This window comes from Lithobates pipiens, unplaced genomic scaffold (genome assembly GCF_037356315.1).
Source record: "Lithobates pipiens isolate NorthernLeopardFrog02 unplaced genomic scaffold, aLitPip1_a1.2 Scaffold_16, whole genome shotgun sequence".
Taxonomy (NCBI): Eukaryota; Metazoa; Chordata; class Amphibia; order Anura; family Ranidae; genus Lithobates; species Lithobates pipiens.
Genome location: NW_027507748.1, coordinates 152703747 through 152719650, shown reverse-complemented (window position 1 = coordinate 152719650; position 15904 = coordinate 152703747). Strand labels below are relative to the sequence as shown.

The window sequence follows — 15904 nt, the reverse complement described above, 5'->3', positions numbered from 1 at the left end:
TAGCTTATTGAGAAGTTTTATCCATCCTTTGCGGTTTTATTGTACTTTTTATAACAGTAGGAGGGAGTGTGAAGGAAACTCATAAACATATAACCATACCATACAATAAAGCAATACTTGGACTGTGCCTAAAAAAAAAATAAGAACTACTTTTTTCAGTTTCATTCAGGACAGAACATAAAAATTTGATCTGTTTGCTTGTACAGTACTGTGGAGACCCCTTTCTCTCCTCCTTTTGTAATATATAAGTATGGCTCATGTATAAAATACAGATTTAGCTGATTACCCCTAGCTATCATATTTCCATTATCAACATTGACTTTTCCACTTTAGTGCCATTCAATGTTTACTTCTAGAGAAAACTCAAGTTTGCAGACTTTCTAAAATCTATGGATCAGAGTGACATCTATGGGAGAAAAACATGTAATGCAGATTGGTCTCACTAAATCCCAGAAACAAAGCAAAATAAATGAATAACCTAACGTAAAAAAAAAAATACTTTCCTTTTTACAGGTGTTTTTTTAAAAAATTTTTTGGCAGAATCAGATGGTAAAAAAAAAAAAATCATATATTGCTGCTTACCAGTGGTATCTACATTAGTTTAATTTTTACAGGTGTTTTTTTCTTTTCTTTTTACCATCTGATTTTGCCAAAAACACATTTCCAGTTCTAGGATGCTCTCCCAATTTAGACTAAAAGCACCTCCTCCTGTCTATTACATAAAGAGGCGTTGCTGTGTAGTTCACGGAAGGTAGCTGAGAATTCTGATTTCAGTTCAGAACTTGGGAAATTACAAGTACAGGATCAATAGGTATTTTTCTGCACTTGTAAAAAAAAAGTACTAAGCCCTAAAAGAAGACTAATGCTGGTCTATAAGGAATTGTAAGTTGGGATAGCTTACATGTGCGTTCTTTGGTTTATTTTGGTTATATTTTATAGAAGAATTTGACTAAGAGTTTAAAAAAATTAAAAGTCAGCAGCTACAAATACTATACGTAGCTGCTGGCTTTTAAAAATCAGGTGCTTACCAGGGATTCTCAACTAGGATTGTAGGAATGGGGGAATCAGCAGTGCTTCACTTTTCGAGTTAAGTTCCACTTTAAACTGCAACTACAAAGCTCAGTAGTTCAAGTCACCAAGCACCTTTAAAACTTAAAAAAGGCTTGAGAGGACTTCAGTAGACACACAATTAGAAACAAATAGGAATGTAAATCACAATGGTTAGAGAATTATATGGAAACTATGTCTCAGTAAAATAAAAACAAAGAATTTACAGCAGAAATTATATGCAGACATTTTTCTGTAATACGTGTTCCTTGCAAATCTACCTAAACCATATTTTTTATTTTATTCTGGATTTTTTTTATACAGTGATCATGCATAATGCTGTATGTTTCCATAGGTGTTCCTGGTGTTGGTGGTGTACCAGGAGTTGGTGGTGTACCAGGAGTTGGTGGCGTTCCTGGAGTTGGTGGCGTTCCTGGAGTTGGTGGCATCCCTGGAGTTGGTGGTTACCCTGGAGCCGGTAAGTAATTAAATAGTAATACTAGTCTTTTTTCCTTGCTTTTTCAGTTTGTACAGAAAGCAAATATAGACTTTTAGATAAAAATGCCACTCTAACTATGATGTGAGGATCTTGTCTTAGGTGATACTAAGGTGTGACAAAGATAATACTTTTACCTTACCTGCTGGCCCCCCTCGGCTTACTGGGGTTGATTTACTAAAGGAGTAGAGCCTGTTAACTAAGCAAAGTAAATATCTACTTTAAAAGGAAATAATAATATATAAAGCAAACCAGTGTTCAATCATGCATGAGAAAAATAAAAAAAATTCTAAAACACCTGATTGGTTGATTAAAGTTTCATCCTATTTATTAGGCTCCCTGAAAATTTCACTTTACTAAATTAATAGTCTCATGGTGGTGCGTCCATAAAGGGCACAGGAGTGCCGCCCCCTCTCTCCTGTCACCTCTCTCTCACCATAGATAGATTTATGCACCCTATTCAGCTGTCTGGCCCCTTGTTGGGCGCCGAGCACCTGAACTACAGCGGCGTTTTTTTTTGGAAGCACCTAATTGGAGCCGTGGACACTAATAGGCATCCTGATTAGAGCCATAGGCTCTAATAGGCTTCCAAAATGTAGCCGTGGGCTCTCATAGGCATCCTGATTAGAGCTGTAGGCTCTAATAGGCTTCCAAAATGGTAAACAGCGGGCGCAATGTGGTGCGTTCGCTGTTTACTCAATGTTGTGTTAGGAAAGCGAATAAATCGCTTTCCTAACATCGACCTGCCACTCAGCCAATCAGGTGATCAGGTCTGGTTACCTGTCACCTGATTGGCTGAAACAACAGGTGCTGTGATTGAACGCCTGATAGAGAGGACCAGAGACATCAAAGAGCATGGACATGGAGGACGCCACCGTGACCCGCTGCAAGACAGGTAAATCCCAAGTCCCAACACAATGGCACTATTTGATGGGGCACAGTAGCGGCAATTGATGGGGCACACTGGCAGCAATTGATGGGGCACACTGGCAGCAATTGATGGGGCACAGCAGCGGCAATTGATGGGCACAGTGGCAGCAATTGATGGGCAAACTGGCAGCAATTGATGGGTACAGTAGCTGTGTTTGATGGCACAGTGGTGGCAATTTATGGGTATAGTGGCTGCATTTGATGGCACAGTGGCTGTGTTTGATGGCACAGTGGCTGCGCTTGATGGGCACAGTGGCTGCGTTTGATGGGCACAGTGGCTGCACTTGATGGGCACAGTGGCTGCGTTTGATGGCACAGTGGCTGCAATTGATGGGCACAGTGGCTGCATTTGATAGGCACAGTGGCTGCAATTGATGTTTTTTTTCAGTTTGTTTGCGCCCCCCCCCCCCCAAAAAAAAAAAAAAATTGAGCACCAGCCACCATTGGTCTCTATTACTATGTCAATAGTTTTTATTCCTCTGTGTTAATAAGGAAGTTGCTTCTGGCATTTGTGTCAACGATTTAGCATATTGGTCAAAAGAACTTGAACCATCTAACTTGTGCTGAAAAGTTTTGTTACTAAAGACAATATTGCTCAGCATAATCATGGAATTTTTCGTAACAATCAGTATTTCAGTAACTTGCATTTTTGTTGCCTTTCTGGACAAAACTTACTTTGCTGCAGCAATATAATGGCTTTTCATGTGTCGGGGAGCCCAGACACATGTGTATGATGTTCAGTGCCACAATTCCACCCCACACTCCTTGGAAATCTTTAGTTTGGGCATTTCAGAAAGAGATGACAATGTACATTGCTGCAGCACAATAGTGTGAACCCAGACTAAGGAACACCCTGCATACTGTCATGCATTAAATTCATATAATTATTATTCTATTTAGTTTAAGGCGGTGGTTCTTAACTCCTGTCTGCAGGACCCATTAACAGGCCAAATGATATCACCTGTGATGTATTTCAGTTATCTTGCCAACCTGGCCTGTTAGTGGGTTCTGAGGACGGGGTTGATGACCACTGGTAAGGTATACTAAGAGCAATTTTCTGAACTGAAATAATGAACATCATATTTACTTCTGACTGTAATATCCTGCTTAGGAATTTTGATTACATCTTAATAATTTTTCCACAAACTGGTCAACATTTAAACAGATTAAAATCATTGAACATAGTAATAGTAATTATAATGTTTAAGCCATATTTTTTATGTAAGTGTTGATTATTAATATTTCTCCTACAACTGTTGCTTTTGTTTTGCTTGAAATGCTAAACCTTTGTTGCATATTTTGTTATACAGGTATTGGTGCTAAACCACCTAAAACTGGAGGTGAGTTTCAATTATAGAAATGCATATTCAAAAGCTGAATCCAAGTATATATGTAGATAAAAATAACTGAAACATGTATTTGATGAGTAAAACCAAGATTCTAGGGAAAACATTTGAAGAAATGCATTGTAGAAATGTAACCAGAGAGAATGGTCTCTAGGACAGCTATATTTCATTCTATAAGAAATGTTCACGGAACCAAACTGGAGTTTCATTTTGATCTCTTGTCTTCTGCAGCTGGAATAGGCGTTGGTGGGCTTCCAGGTGGAGGTAAGTTTACCCCTATGTTTCCAAACATTTTACCTATAGTTTATTATGTAACTACATTTATTTAAGTCATATTACAAACATAACATACTTGTAGCTGGAGACATGTCACAATTAAAAATGACATGTACTTGAAAACCCTTGTGAATTTTTTTTCAATCAGTCTGTATTTATTAAATGGTATAGGGAGGTACTGGTGCTTGCTCCCCCATTTGTGGGTCACTGTGCTCTTCATCTTTTTTATCACATAGGTAAAAGCATATATAGGTAATTGCGTGTTTTAAATCCTTTCTGCCTGATGTCTTAAATTCTTACGTCATAAATGAGTCGATTTCTCCTTGATTATGATGGGTAGAATGATATCCAACCATCATTGAGCAAGTCTCCAGAATGTTGAGGCCTTCTTTAATACAAGCCTGACAATACTTTAATCCCTCTATCTTCTACAAATATTGTTTAAGAACAAGGTGCAAGTGGGCAAATGTCCCTATGGGATGGATTTATTAAAACTGAGTGTGCAAAATTTAGTGGTTCATGGTAACCAATCAGCTTCTAACTTCAGCTTGTTCAATAAAAAAAAAAAAAATTGAAGCTGATTGGTTTCTATGCAGAGCTTCACCAGATTTTACACTTTCCAGTATTAATAAATCAACCCCTATATGACAAAACTACTCTGTTTGACTACGATTTTGCTTTTTGTATACGTGATAACATAATCACTGTTCTCAGCTACATAAGGGGGTTAGAGAGGTGGAAGATTGATAAACAGACCAAGCAGAGGTGGATGTGATCTCATGCCTCTCATACTTATCATGGTCAGTCTGCAATAGGAAAGCAGAGGGACTGGCAGGATCACCAGGGATTTCACACAAAGAAAGCAAAACAAATGCACAGGATACTTTCTGACACAAGTACATGGTAAAGCACGCACAGATCAGGAATATGAAATGTTCGTGTAGCACACCCCCGAAGGAGCTGCTGGTTTTTGTTGGGCTTACCGTTAACTCACCTGTTCACTGTGTCCGTCTTAGGGGTCCCATTGTAGAGTGGATTAAAGAATGTTAACTCTGACACTTTTTTCCAAAGATTTATTTGAAAGAACATGAAGTTTTGCTATAGAAGGATAGAGGGTAAAGGGGGATTCAGGTACCTTGTAATTGCAGGTTAGAGGTATTTCCTTGATCCAGAGGACAAACAGCTTCCCCAGGCTGGATCTGGAAACCACCGGGTAGGCCTCTCTCACTGACCTAGCAGCCGGTGAGATGCTCGAACAAAGTCTCTGCCACAGTCTTGTCAATTCAACGGAATCGTTGTGCAATCCTCTGCTACAGGAAAGCACAATTAGCAACTTGTTGTAAGGTTGAAGAGCTGTCACACAGTACCAGTTTCTTTCAGCCGATCCAGCGATACTGTGTGATAGGTGACCCGGGATGCGTCCTCCACCTGAGTCTCCAGGCTCTTCCAGAGATACCAGCCTCGTTGCTCGGTCCTCTCCTGAAAAATTCCTCCCCTGGATCCTCCAGCTTCTCCCCACAGGCAAGACAGCACAGGACCACCCCTGCATCCGTAGGCCCCAAGACTTTGGGCCCACCCTTTCAGTTGCAATGCCTCGAGCCAGCCAGCCCCGAGACATAGAGAAAGGCAGCACACACCTCAGGCCAGGAGGGTCATGAGGTCGGGATGACAAACCCCAAAAAATATGGTGCCTGTAACTTAAGTACCCTTACCCAGAATGCACAGTGGGTGAACCACTCCCACCGGGCTATTTCTGAGTAAAAGGGGTACCCAATGTATTCAGCCTGTTGCATTTCCAACACTTCCCAGTGGTGAGAGCGACACCCATGGCCAAGTAGAAACTACAACAACCCAGCTGAACTGGTAAAGAAACCAGAACCTTGACATAATTAGTCTGAGCCAAACTGCAGCTTCAGAAAATCTTCTTCACTGCTCTTCACTGCTGGGTTCTCTTACTACGAATGGCAAGGGCAGCACCCAAGAGCCGATAAAAACATCGGCTGGGGTGCTGACATCGTTGTATTCCAGGACAGGTAAGTGTCCTAATATTAAAAATCAGCAGCTACCATATGTGTAGCTGCTGACTTTTAATTTTTTGCTGGGGGGGGGGGGGCAGAACTCCTCTTTAAACTATATAATTATACATTATATTTGCTACAACAGCTAAATTCCCAGTTTCACCACGCATACTTTACTCAGTGTACACAAATAGATTTTCTTGTAATGTCATCCTTTTTTACTTGTTTTTGTCTTCCAGTTGGAGCTGGTGGTCTTCCCATAGGAGGTAGGCATTACGCTATGTGCTCTGCTGATTGTGAAATAAAATCAGCCATATGCATTGTACAATAACAGCAGCAATCTCATAGAGGAAAAATATTGTCTATCACTCTGTGTTGGTATTTGTTAGTTTAAGTGATTACGTGGTTACATACACAATACTGATATGAGGATCCCGATCGGTAGGATTTTTCTCCAATTTAGACAAATTAGACATTGATTACCTTGCAGTTTGGCTGTGGTGTTAAGAGTCTGAATGTAAGATTTTTATAATACAGTGGGATTACAGATGTAAAAGAAAGGTTTATCTTTGTCAACCTCTGATATCACTGTTCACTCACACAAAAGCATTCTTCATTATATCATGGGGTATCATATAACACGGTTTCTGAAATGAAAACTGTATATAATGTCTGAAAGTAGCCCATGAGTGCAAGTTTGAGTTGAATGTAACTAAAATACCAAAAAGAACCTTAATAAATGTATTAGCCAGTCAATTCACTGGCATGAATAATTCCAGCCCCTGCTATCACCCAGATCTTTCTTTAAGCAGCAGCCCATAACAAAAGTCTATCTATTCGAATATGCTTGTGACAGGCTAACACTTTTTTTCTAACAAAGAATAAACATCAAAAACACATGCACAATTAATTTCCCCCTACCAATCAGGGTTTATCCCCCACCGCCTTATAACAGACAATATCCGCCTAGCCACCGATATTATTCAGGTTGCAAACCCTTTCTCAAGGAAACTGTTTATGTTAAGCTTAGACATTCATGAAGCTTTCGACAGTGTGTCTTGGAGCTATATGTCTCTCCTATTACAGCACTATGGCTTTCAGGGAGATTTCTTACAGGCCTTCCAAGCTCTATATCAAAACCCCAGAAGGCATGTCAAAATCCCTGGATGTAGCTCAGTACGGGTACTAGGCAAGGGTGCCCACAGTCCCCACTCATTTTCACTTCATTTTCATTTCAGTGACTATCGAGCCACTAGCCATTACTATACTGCAACACCCGGATATTTCTGGTTACAACAAAGCTTCCTCTACTTTTATTTCTCACCAACCCCTGGATTACTTTGCCAAATCTTCTTCAAACCCTCTCAGTATTTGTCAATATTTCTGGCCTTTTGGTGAATGTGTCCAAATCGCTGGCTCTCCCAGTAGGGTTATATCCTGCCAAGCTGGAGAAAAAATCTTTTTCATTTATATGGGCTAGATCTTCCCTCTCCTATTTAGGTGTAAAGCTGCCTGGAGATTACAATTGTTTATTTGACCATAACTTCCCTCCCATGATTTCTAATCTTAAACAGTTACTTAAAACTTGGCCCCCCTATACAATCTTCTTCCTAGGGAAAATAACAGCAATCAAGATGCCGATCCTCCCTAAATTGTTATACTTGTTCCGCGCCCTGCTCGTTAAAATATCTAAGTCCTAGCTTCTCAAACTTCAAGCACATTTTAGCAGGTTCATATGGAAGGACAAGCCCCCAAAATTCTCTAAGGAAGTACTGTATCACCCTTACAGACTAAGGGGCCTGGGAGTTCCTCAGGTATGGCTGTATTATTTAGCTAGTAGATTCTCGCAACAGGCATAATGGAATATTAAGAATTCAAGAATCCCCTGGGTCAGATTTGAGCAAGATGCAATAGTCCTAGTGGTAGCTCAAGGGTTGAAACTATGGGATCTTTATAAATCAAAATTTGCACTTATATTGAAAGTCCCCCCCTGCACCTCATTCCTTGGTGACCCTAGGCTCCCTTTGACCTTTGAAAACCCATATGCTTTTGGGTGGTGGACAGACCAAGGTTCGATAACACTGGAGGATTTCATGCAGGATGTAAAGTTTGTCTCTTTCTCACAGCTACAGGCCCAAAAAAAATCCCAGCAGGAGAATTTTATCGATACCTGCATAACCATCATTTTTATCAGACACACTACACAATTATCCCCTCTGATTTGCACACCTCTTTTGAGTCTCTATGCCAAACTGCCATTAGACAGAAATGCCCTTTACACATGATTGGTCATTCCAACAATAAGCTCACATCGAATATTTCCCATCAGAAATTCCGACTATGTGTACAGGGCAAAAGGCTTCATCTCCGGACTGTATAAATCTATGGAGATGGTAAAAGATTGTCCCAAATGAAAACATATGACCCAGTGGGAACGCAAATTAAATTTGGAATATGATCCCAGAGACTGCGAAGCTAACTGCACCAAATATCTTACTATTAGGGAAACAGCAATTCAATTATTTACTCGCTGGTACTTGGGAAAGATCTACCCACAGACTTATTCGTCTTGTTTCCGAGACTGTGCTCTTCCAGGTTCTTTTTTGCACGTGTTCTGGGAATATGAAGCTCTGCAACCTACTTGGAGAGGGACTCTGGAGCTAATGGACAAGTTGGAGTGGAGACACATGGCTCTGACACATACTCACTGTCTGCTATTTGAAAAATCTCTGATATCCCGAAACCCCTAATGAAACTATTACACACTATTTGTATTGCGTTGCATTTGGCAATCACCCTTAAGTGGAAGTCTAACACAGTCCCATTCTCGCAGGGTATCTCTCGAGTTGATCAAATAATGTTATCAGAAAAAATATTTCACACACTGCATGACTCCATCCCTATCTATGACGCTAAATGGAACCCTTGGTTCACTTTCCCTCTTCAAGAATGACCTTGTTTTCTTTTTCTTTTTGTTGTATTTGACTTTCTGGCTTCAGTCTTGTTTGACATACCATATCATTTTGTACTGCAAACTTCTCTCTCTCAATGAAAAAATGCTTAGTATAAAAAAAAAAAAAAAAAAAAAAAAAAAAACGCATGCACAATATTAATAGTTACCTACATAAACATATGTATATTTAGAAACTAGAAATGAAATAAAATGTGACTTATTTATAATTTTTCTCACATAGTTGGAGGAGTTGGAGCAGGTGGCCTGCCAGTTGGAGGTATGTAATCATTTTAAATGTTATATTTAAATATTTAGTTAGTAAGTGTTGTTTAACATTAAACTTTGAGTTTAGGTGAATTAGTCATAACATTTTAGAATATGCCTGCAATATAAATTTCTTAGTAGATGGAAAATGACATTATTAAAGGGTAACTCCACTTTCATGGGAAAAAAATAGCAAATAAAAAAAAATGATATAATATAATATTAATATTAATACAAATATAAAATATTAATATAGTATATACAATTGCAACATACCTTTTCAATCTAGAGGCACTGTAATTTTCTATAAAATGCAATACAATATGCCTACCTAGAGGTGTTCTGTACCCCCAGAAACATAATTTCCTTCTTGTTTGATTGGCTCACTGATTTTACCAGAAGTCTACACTAAGATACAAGTTAGATTTTTGGCATCCTCTGCAACAAAAATTTGATTTTTGGTAAGATACTCCCAATTGGAAATGACGTCTAAAGGGATGCAGACCCAGCAGATTTCCTCATTAGAGCTTTGCAGGTGCAGCAGCTGGTTGATAATTAGGAAACCACTCCCGTTAGACTCACTCAGCACAGTGGCACTTAGGAACAAACAGTCATTTCTTCAGAATAACAAAAGGTAGGAATTTGAAACAAACTTTGTGAAAATCCCTGCAATATACATAGATCACCCAGAGGAAAATGTTTTTTTTTTGTCAACAAAAGTGGAGTTGCACTTTAAATAAATCCTAACTTGTTATGCATTCATATATTAATACCTCTATTAAGACCTGCTATGGTTTGTTTAATAATTCGGTCTTTCCTGACATCTTAGACTGCTGGAGCCCTGGATAGTGGTGAGGGGGTTAGACCCCCTCCAGTCTTTTATTGCTCCCTTGGCTCCTGCTTGATAGATTTACCCTCTCAATTGTCAAGGTGACCATTATTACTGGGAAAAGTGGAGGAAAATCCAAACAATGACTAGAACAGGTGTAGATGGGTAGTGTTCCAATGGGAATACTTGTTCCAGGGGGAGCATGTTTTCTTCAATTTGGAGAAATTTATCCTTACTCCCTGCTGTGTATACAAAACAGGAGGCAAAGGGAAATCTCTTCAAGGGGACACAGATGGCAATCCAGAATGAGAAAAAAAAAGATTTGGCTTTAAATATTATGTTAACTTTGTTATGCATGTTATTACACTAACACTTTACCATATATAGAACTACATCATTTTAAGCATTTAGCTAACAAGTAAATAATACATAAATAACTATTCATATTCTCATATTGTAAAGCGCTGCACAAACTGTTGGCGCTACATAAATCCTGAATAATAATAATAATAATGATAATATTCTGCCACTTAGTTGGAGGAGTTGGACCGGGTGGTTGGCCATTTGGAGGTCTGTAATACTTTTAAAAGGTTATATTTATGTATTTTGTTACTAAGTGTTGTTTAACTTTAACCTTTAAGTTTAGGTGTGTCAATCATAGCATTTGCATAATTTTAACCAATTCCTGCAATATACCTTTCTTAGTAGATGAAAAAAAAATTATCATGCATTAATATACTAATATCTCTGACCTGCTATGATTTGTCTAATAGCCTGGTCTTCTCTATCAGGAATGACATCTTGGACTGAGGGGACACCCCTCAGTCTTTTATTGCTGTCTATGATCCCGCGAGATAGATTTACCCTCTCTATATGTCTAGATGATTGCTATTAATAGTATCAAACGTGGAGGAAAATCCACAACTTTGAATGGTTAGAACAGGAAAAGGGAGGAAGTGTTCCAGTGGGAGTACTTTCTTCAAATGACAACTGTCTAGTATAATATTTCCTTCCCTTTGGAGAGATTTATCCTTATTTCCTGCTGTGTCTACAAAACAGGAGGCAATGGGAAACCTTTACCATAGATGGCAAAAACCAGAGTGGGGTTTTAGCCATTCCCTACTCTATTCAAAATTAAACTATAACTAACGGCAATTTTTTAATTTTTTTCCGTTTTGGATAGAGCGGAGAAGGATTAGAGCACCTGTCAGTTTTTATTGCTGTCTGTGCCCCCTTTAAGGAGATTCTCCCTCTCTATTTGTCCTGTTTACCATTTTCGTTGAAAGTGAAAGTAAAAGAAAATCCCAAACTTTGGGTTGTCCCCAGAAAAGTAACAGAGGGGAAATGTTCCAATGGGGACACTAGTTCTGGTGACCTGCGGGTCCCCAAGGAATTCCCTTAATTTTCAGGGATTTCCTCTCACTTCCTGTTTGACAATGGGACAGGAAGTGAAAGAAAATCTCCATAGCAGATGGTGAAAAATAAAGTCCATCCAAGGGAAATCCCAAAACTCCCAGTGAGTTCCACCACCACTGTCACACAGAGCTTCTTACCGACTGCAAAGGTCTCAAGTTATAGGTGGTCTTAATGTGCTCACATCCATGTAGGTCTGTTGCCACAAAATATCTCTTAAGCTTGGGAACTGCAGGGCACATCACCAGGGACTGTGGTAGCAAAGTGTCTTTAAGGACCTGGCAACTATAGGGCACACCAGCAGGGACTCTGATCAAATCTCTCGCATCACTGACATCTGTTGTGCAAAAGAAATAGACAGCATCCCATAGTGTAAAACTGATGGCTTTAATAATGTATATTGTCTATCTACTTGCATTCCAAACGCATGTAATAGGCTTAACACAATCTCCACGTGATTTCTGTTATGCCTATTACGTGCCTTTGGAGTGTGAGTATACAATACACAGATCACTAAAACCATCAGTTTTACACTATGGGATGCTGTCTATTTCTCTTGCCGGACAAATGTGAGTTATCCGACAGCGGTGATTGTACAGATTTAATCTTCAGATATAGAATCAAGGAAAAGGATCTTAGACCAGGTCCTAGGGCAAAAGAAATGCCAAGAGGTAGCAGAGGGTCAGTTTTTTCACATAACTTTTGTTGAATGCCTGCAGGAAATCTGAGAAAATTAACATTTTTCCAAGTGTAGGATATACTTATTTATATTTTTTAGATGCTTAAGTATACATAAATATCAGGGCCAGAACAACCAAATCAGCCAACAGAGACCAATTTCTAAATGGAAGCTCTGCTAATAATATATGTCACTATATGGTCTTAAAGAGACATTGTCATCATGTACATTCAGCTCAAAGGGACAATGTCCCCATTAAAGCAACCCAAAACACAGATACTTTTCCAACAATTCCCCACGACTCTTTCTGTCATCACAGTCAGCACTCAGCAATTGGTGAGCATGTGACCTCCCTTTATGATTCGGTGCTTATACCTAGCAGCCATTTCTTAGGCCTGAGCACTGACAGAGAAGGTGATGTCACAGCTCCCTCTAGGCTCTGCCACCACCCAACATAGGGTATTATGCTGTGTCTGAGGGTGGCAGAGGCAATTACCAGAGAAGGGAGTGTCTGTGGGTCAGGGGAGGGAGGTGAGCTTGACCTATTTCTACATTAGAAGTAGCTTTGCAACCAATTTCATAATTTTCAACAGCTGCCACTTGTAGTTATAACTTCACCTTCTGGTAAAATCATCTTTATAATCTTACTAATGTAATACAATAAAGAAAACAATATGATTGATGCACACTGTTATTCTGTTACTAAATGATTTCTTGCACCCACCATTGGCAGCGTTGGCCCTGGTGGACTCCCAGTAGGAGGTTTGTAACTACCTAAAAAAATCCACAATGCATTATAATGTTAGTATACAAATATGTGCACACATAATATACAGTATATAATAGTATTGTATATAGTATACACTGTGTATATAAATGAGGCAATCCATCAATTGTATGTAAAATACAGTAAAAAGTCAGACACTTACTTATTGGGGTTGATTTACAAAACCAATATTTGCTAATTGCGTTTTTTTTTTCTTTTTGTGTGTTGCTTAGTTAGTAATTCAACATTCATTTAGCTATGTGAACCATCTCTACTTCTTTAGCGAATTAAAATAGTGTTTATAACACTGGTGACCTTTGTTGCAGCTTTTTACAACAATCTTTGGGCTCATGAAGTTAAAGTGATAACAGAAAGTAATGTGATTTTCATTGTGTTATGGAAATATATAAAGCTGTCCTTCATATACCAGGAGCTCAGAAAGTGTTACAAGGCAATTTAACCACTGTTAAGATAATTATGTATTGATCGCTTTGGCAGGTGTTGGTGGTCTTGGAGCTAAGCCCCCTAAGACTGGAGGTGGGTAACAATCTGATGGTGGTTAACAAGATGTGATGTGTATAAGTAAGTCAACACCTAATAGAACTAACAAACAATTGTTGTCTATCTTCCTACAGCTGGATTGGGTGCTGGTGGTGTACCAACAGGAGGTGAGTGCACAGAAGCATACAATACATAAGTTCATATCTTTGTACCTATAACAGAAAATAAAGTAAGATAGCAGAGAGGTCTAAATCCTTTTGTAAAAGCACAGCCAGACTCTGTCAATTTAACCCAGCCCTTTGCTTCCTGTAGGATGAGCAGTGACCATGCAATATTGTTGACCGACAGCCTGATCTTAAGGTTTAAGCAGTCATTGCAGGGGCTTAGTCTTAGTCAGAACCAACTTGTGGGTTTCCACATTGCCTTAAAAAATAGTTTATTTTTATTTTTTTCTAACTTCTGTTTTCCTGATACAATCAAGCTGTCTGGCTTAGAAGATGAATGTCTGGCCTTTTAGATTTGGCCATATGTTGGTTGAATTGCTAAATTGCTGGTCACATTGTTATAGATCTGGCTATGCCTGCAACAAAACAAGATCATATTGTTGTGTAAGGTGATATCTTGTAGAGAAGCCTTATATAGGATACTCATCATCTCTCTTTCAGCTACCTTGTCTAGTTATGGGCTCTAAAGCATACTGCAGAATTTTTTATTAGAATAACTTTTTTTGAATTTTACATGTGCTACAATGATAATTGGGTAGCTTTTATGGCAACACTTCTAAAGAAAATAAGCCAATAATAGTGTAGAATGTGGGCATTCCTCAGCTGAATTTATTGGCCAACAAAATATATATTCTGATATTGAAGGAATGAAAGAAAGATGAGGTCATACAAAGTCTGTGCCAGGACATATGGCCAAGTCTACAACCTATTCACAACCCTCATAACTTGACAGGTTACTGATAACTATTGTTAAAAGTACTGCCCCTCCCCCATCCTTAGGACTCTTCCCCACTTCTTCCTTTTTCTGTCCCCTTTACAGCCCTCCAGTACCTCCCTCTCCCCTTTCCTTCTTCCCTTCTTTAACCCCATCTCTCTACTTCCTAGCCTTCCTTTTTCTTCCCCCTCCTTCCTTCTTCATCTCTTTTTCCCTTGACCCAACACTTTTCTGAGAACATTCTACCGACCCCCTGGACATCTTCTGTAAAAGGCCCCACATTTCGCACCCCTTGTTCATTGCAATATTTCTGTGACTGTCAACTTTTTGGGGTACATTCTTCACCATTTCCTACATTCTTCTGCTTTTCATTTTACCCATTATCCTTACTTGTAGTGGATGTTTACATTTTAGGACTGGTCTTTTGTTATCTCTTTTTCCTTGTAGGTGTTTTTATGTAGAATCATACTGTAAAAGACTATATTACTTTATTTTTCTCTGTTTGGTTAGTTGGAGTTGGTGGTGTACCAGGAGCTGGAATTGGAGGAGTACCAGGAGCTGGAATTGGAGGAGTACCAGGAGCTGGAATTGGAGGAGTACCAGGAGCTGGAGTTGGAGGAGTACCAGGAGTTGGAGCTGGTGGACTACCAGGAGGAGGTCAGTAATGTGTCTGCTCTTTTGTACAATTACTTAAATGTTTCTTTTAATCAGGCTTTACCTAGAACTCCATGGGATTGCAGAAGTCTCCACACAGAATGCTATCCTGGTGTGGGGGACTGTTGGAGTCAGTGTACATCAAGGGGTTGGCATGGCCTGAATATTGCCCCTATTGTTCAGACCATCATGAAGCAATCTAAGGTTCAGTGCATATACCTGACTTAATCATTGGGGGAGCTTAGCAGGTTAATAAATGTCCAATAGTATCCCATTTTGAAGTCAAGCATATATTTTTTAATCGCCTAGTTACTTTGTCCATTTCTTTTTTTCTGTGCCGTACTTGTTATGGTCCATTACGGATTCTAAGCTTGTAAAGACTAATGTTGGCCATGCATGAATGAATTCTTTTTAGACATAACACATGTGCTTTATTCTTTGATTGAACCCCCGCTACAATTAGGACTACAGCTAAAATTATAATTGTTTACTTATAACTTTATTTGATCTTTTACTTACTAATGGCATTCTTCTGTTTATAAAATCTTCATTCTGTACAGACACTTTCTTTTTTTGATTTAACCTAAAAAAAAAATTGAAAATGCTTAAAAAAAACACACACTCAAATGGTTTTATTTTTTTATCGATCTAATTGAAATAGGGAATTATTGAACAATGTGATTGAAACTCCAGAGAGTGTCAAAAAAGCATGACCATGAGCATCAAAAAATTACTAGCTTATCAAAACAGTGGATTATGACAGGTCAATTTCCTTGTGTCTACTCAGATTAAA

General features: G+C 38.9%; 1 protein-coding gene across 9 annotated transcripts in view; it reads left to right on the top strand.

Moving 5' to 3' along the window:
• The window catches only part of ELN (elastin), a 117646-nt gene that overhangs the window by 83311 nt on the left and 18431 nt on the right, over positions 1-15904 (top strand). For 8 of the 9 annotated variants that reach the window (XM_077480648.1, XM_077480649.1, XM_077480645.1 and 5 more), the window contains 9 exons: positions 1403-1525; positions 3784-3813; positions 4051-4083; positions 6353-6379; positions 9308-9343; positions 10694-10729; positions 13516-13554; positions 13653-13685; positions 14968-15114. In XM_077480648.1, the coding sequence (XP_077336774.1) occupies positions 1403-1525; positions 3784-3813; positions 4051-4083; positions 6353-6379; positions 9308-9343; positions 10694-10729; positions 13516-13554; positions 13653-13685; positions 14968-15114 (504 nt within the window). The remainder of the gene's footprint in view (positions 1-1402; positions 1526-3783; positions 3814-4050; positions 4084-6352; positions 6380-9307; positions 9344-10693; positions 10730-13515; positions 13555-13652; positions 13686-14967; positions 15115-15904) is intronic. The other variant, XM_077480642.1, reaches the window with a different exon arrangement.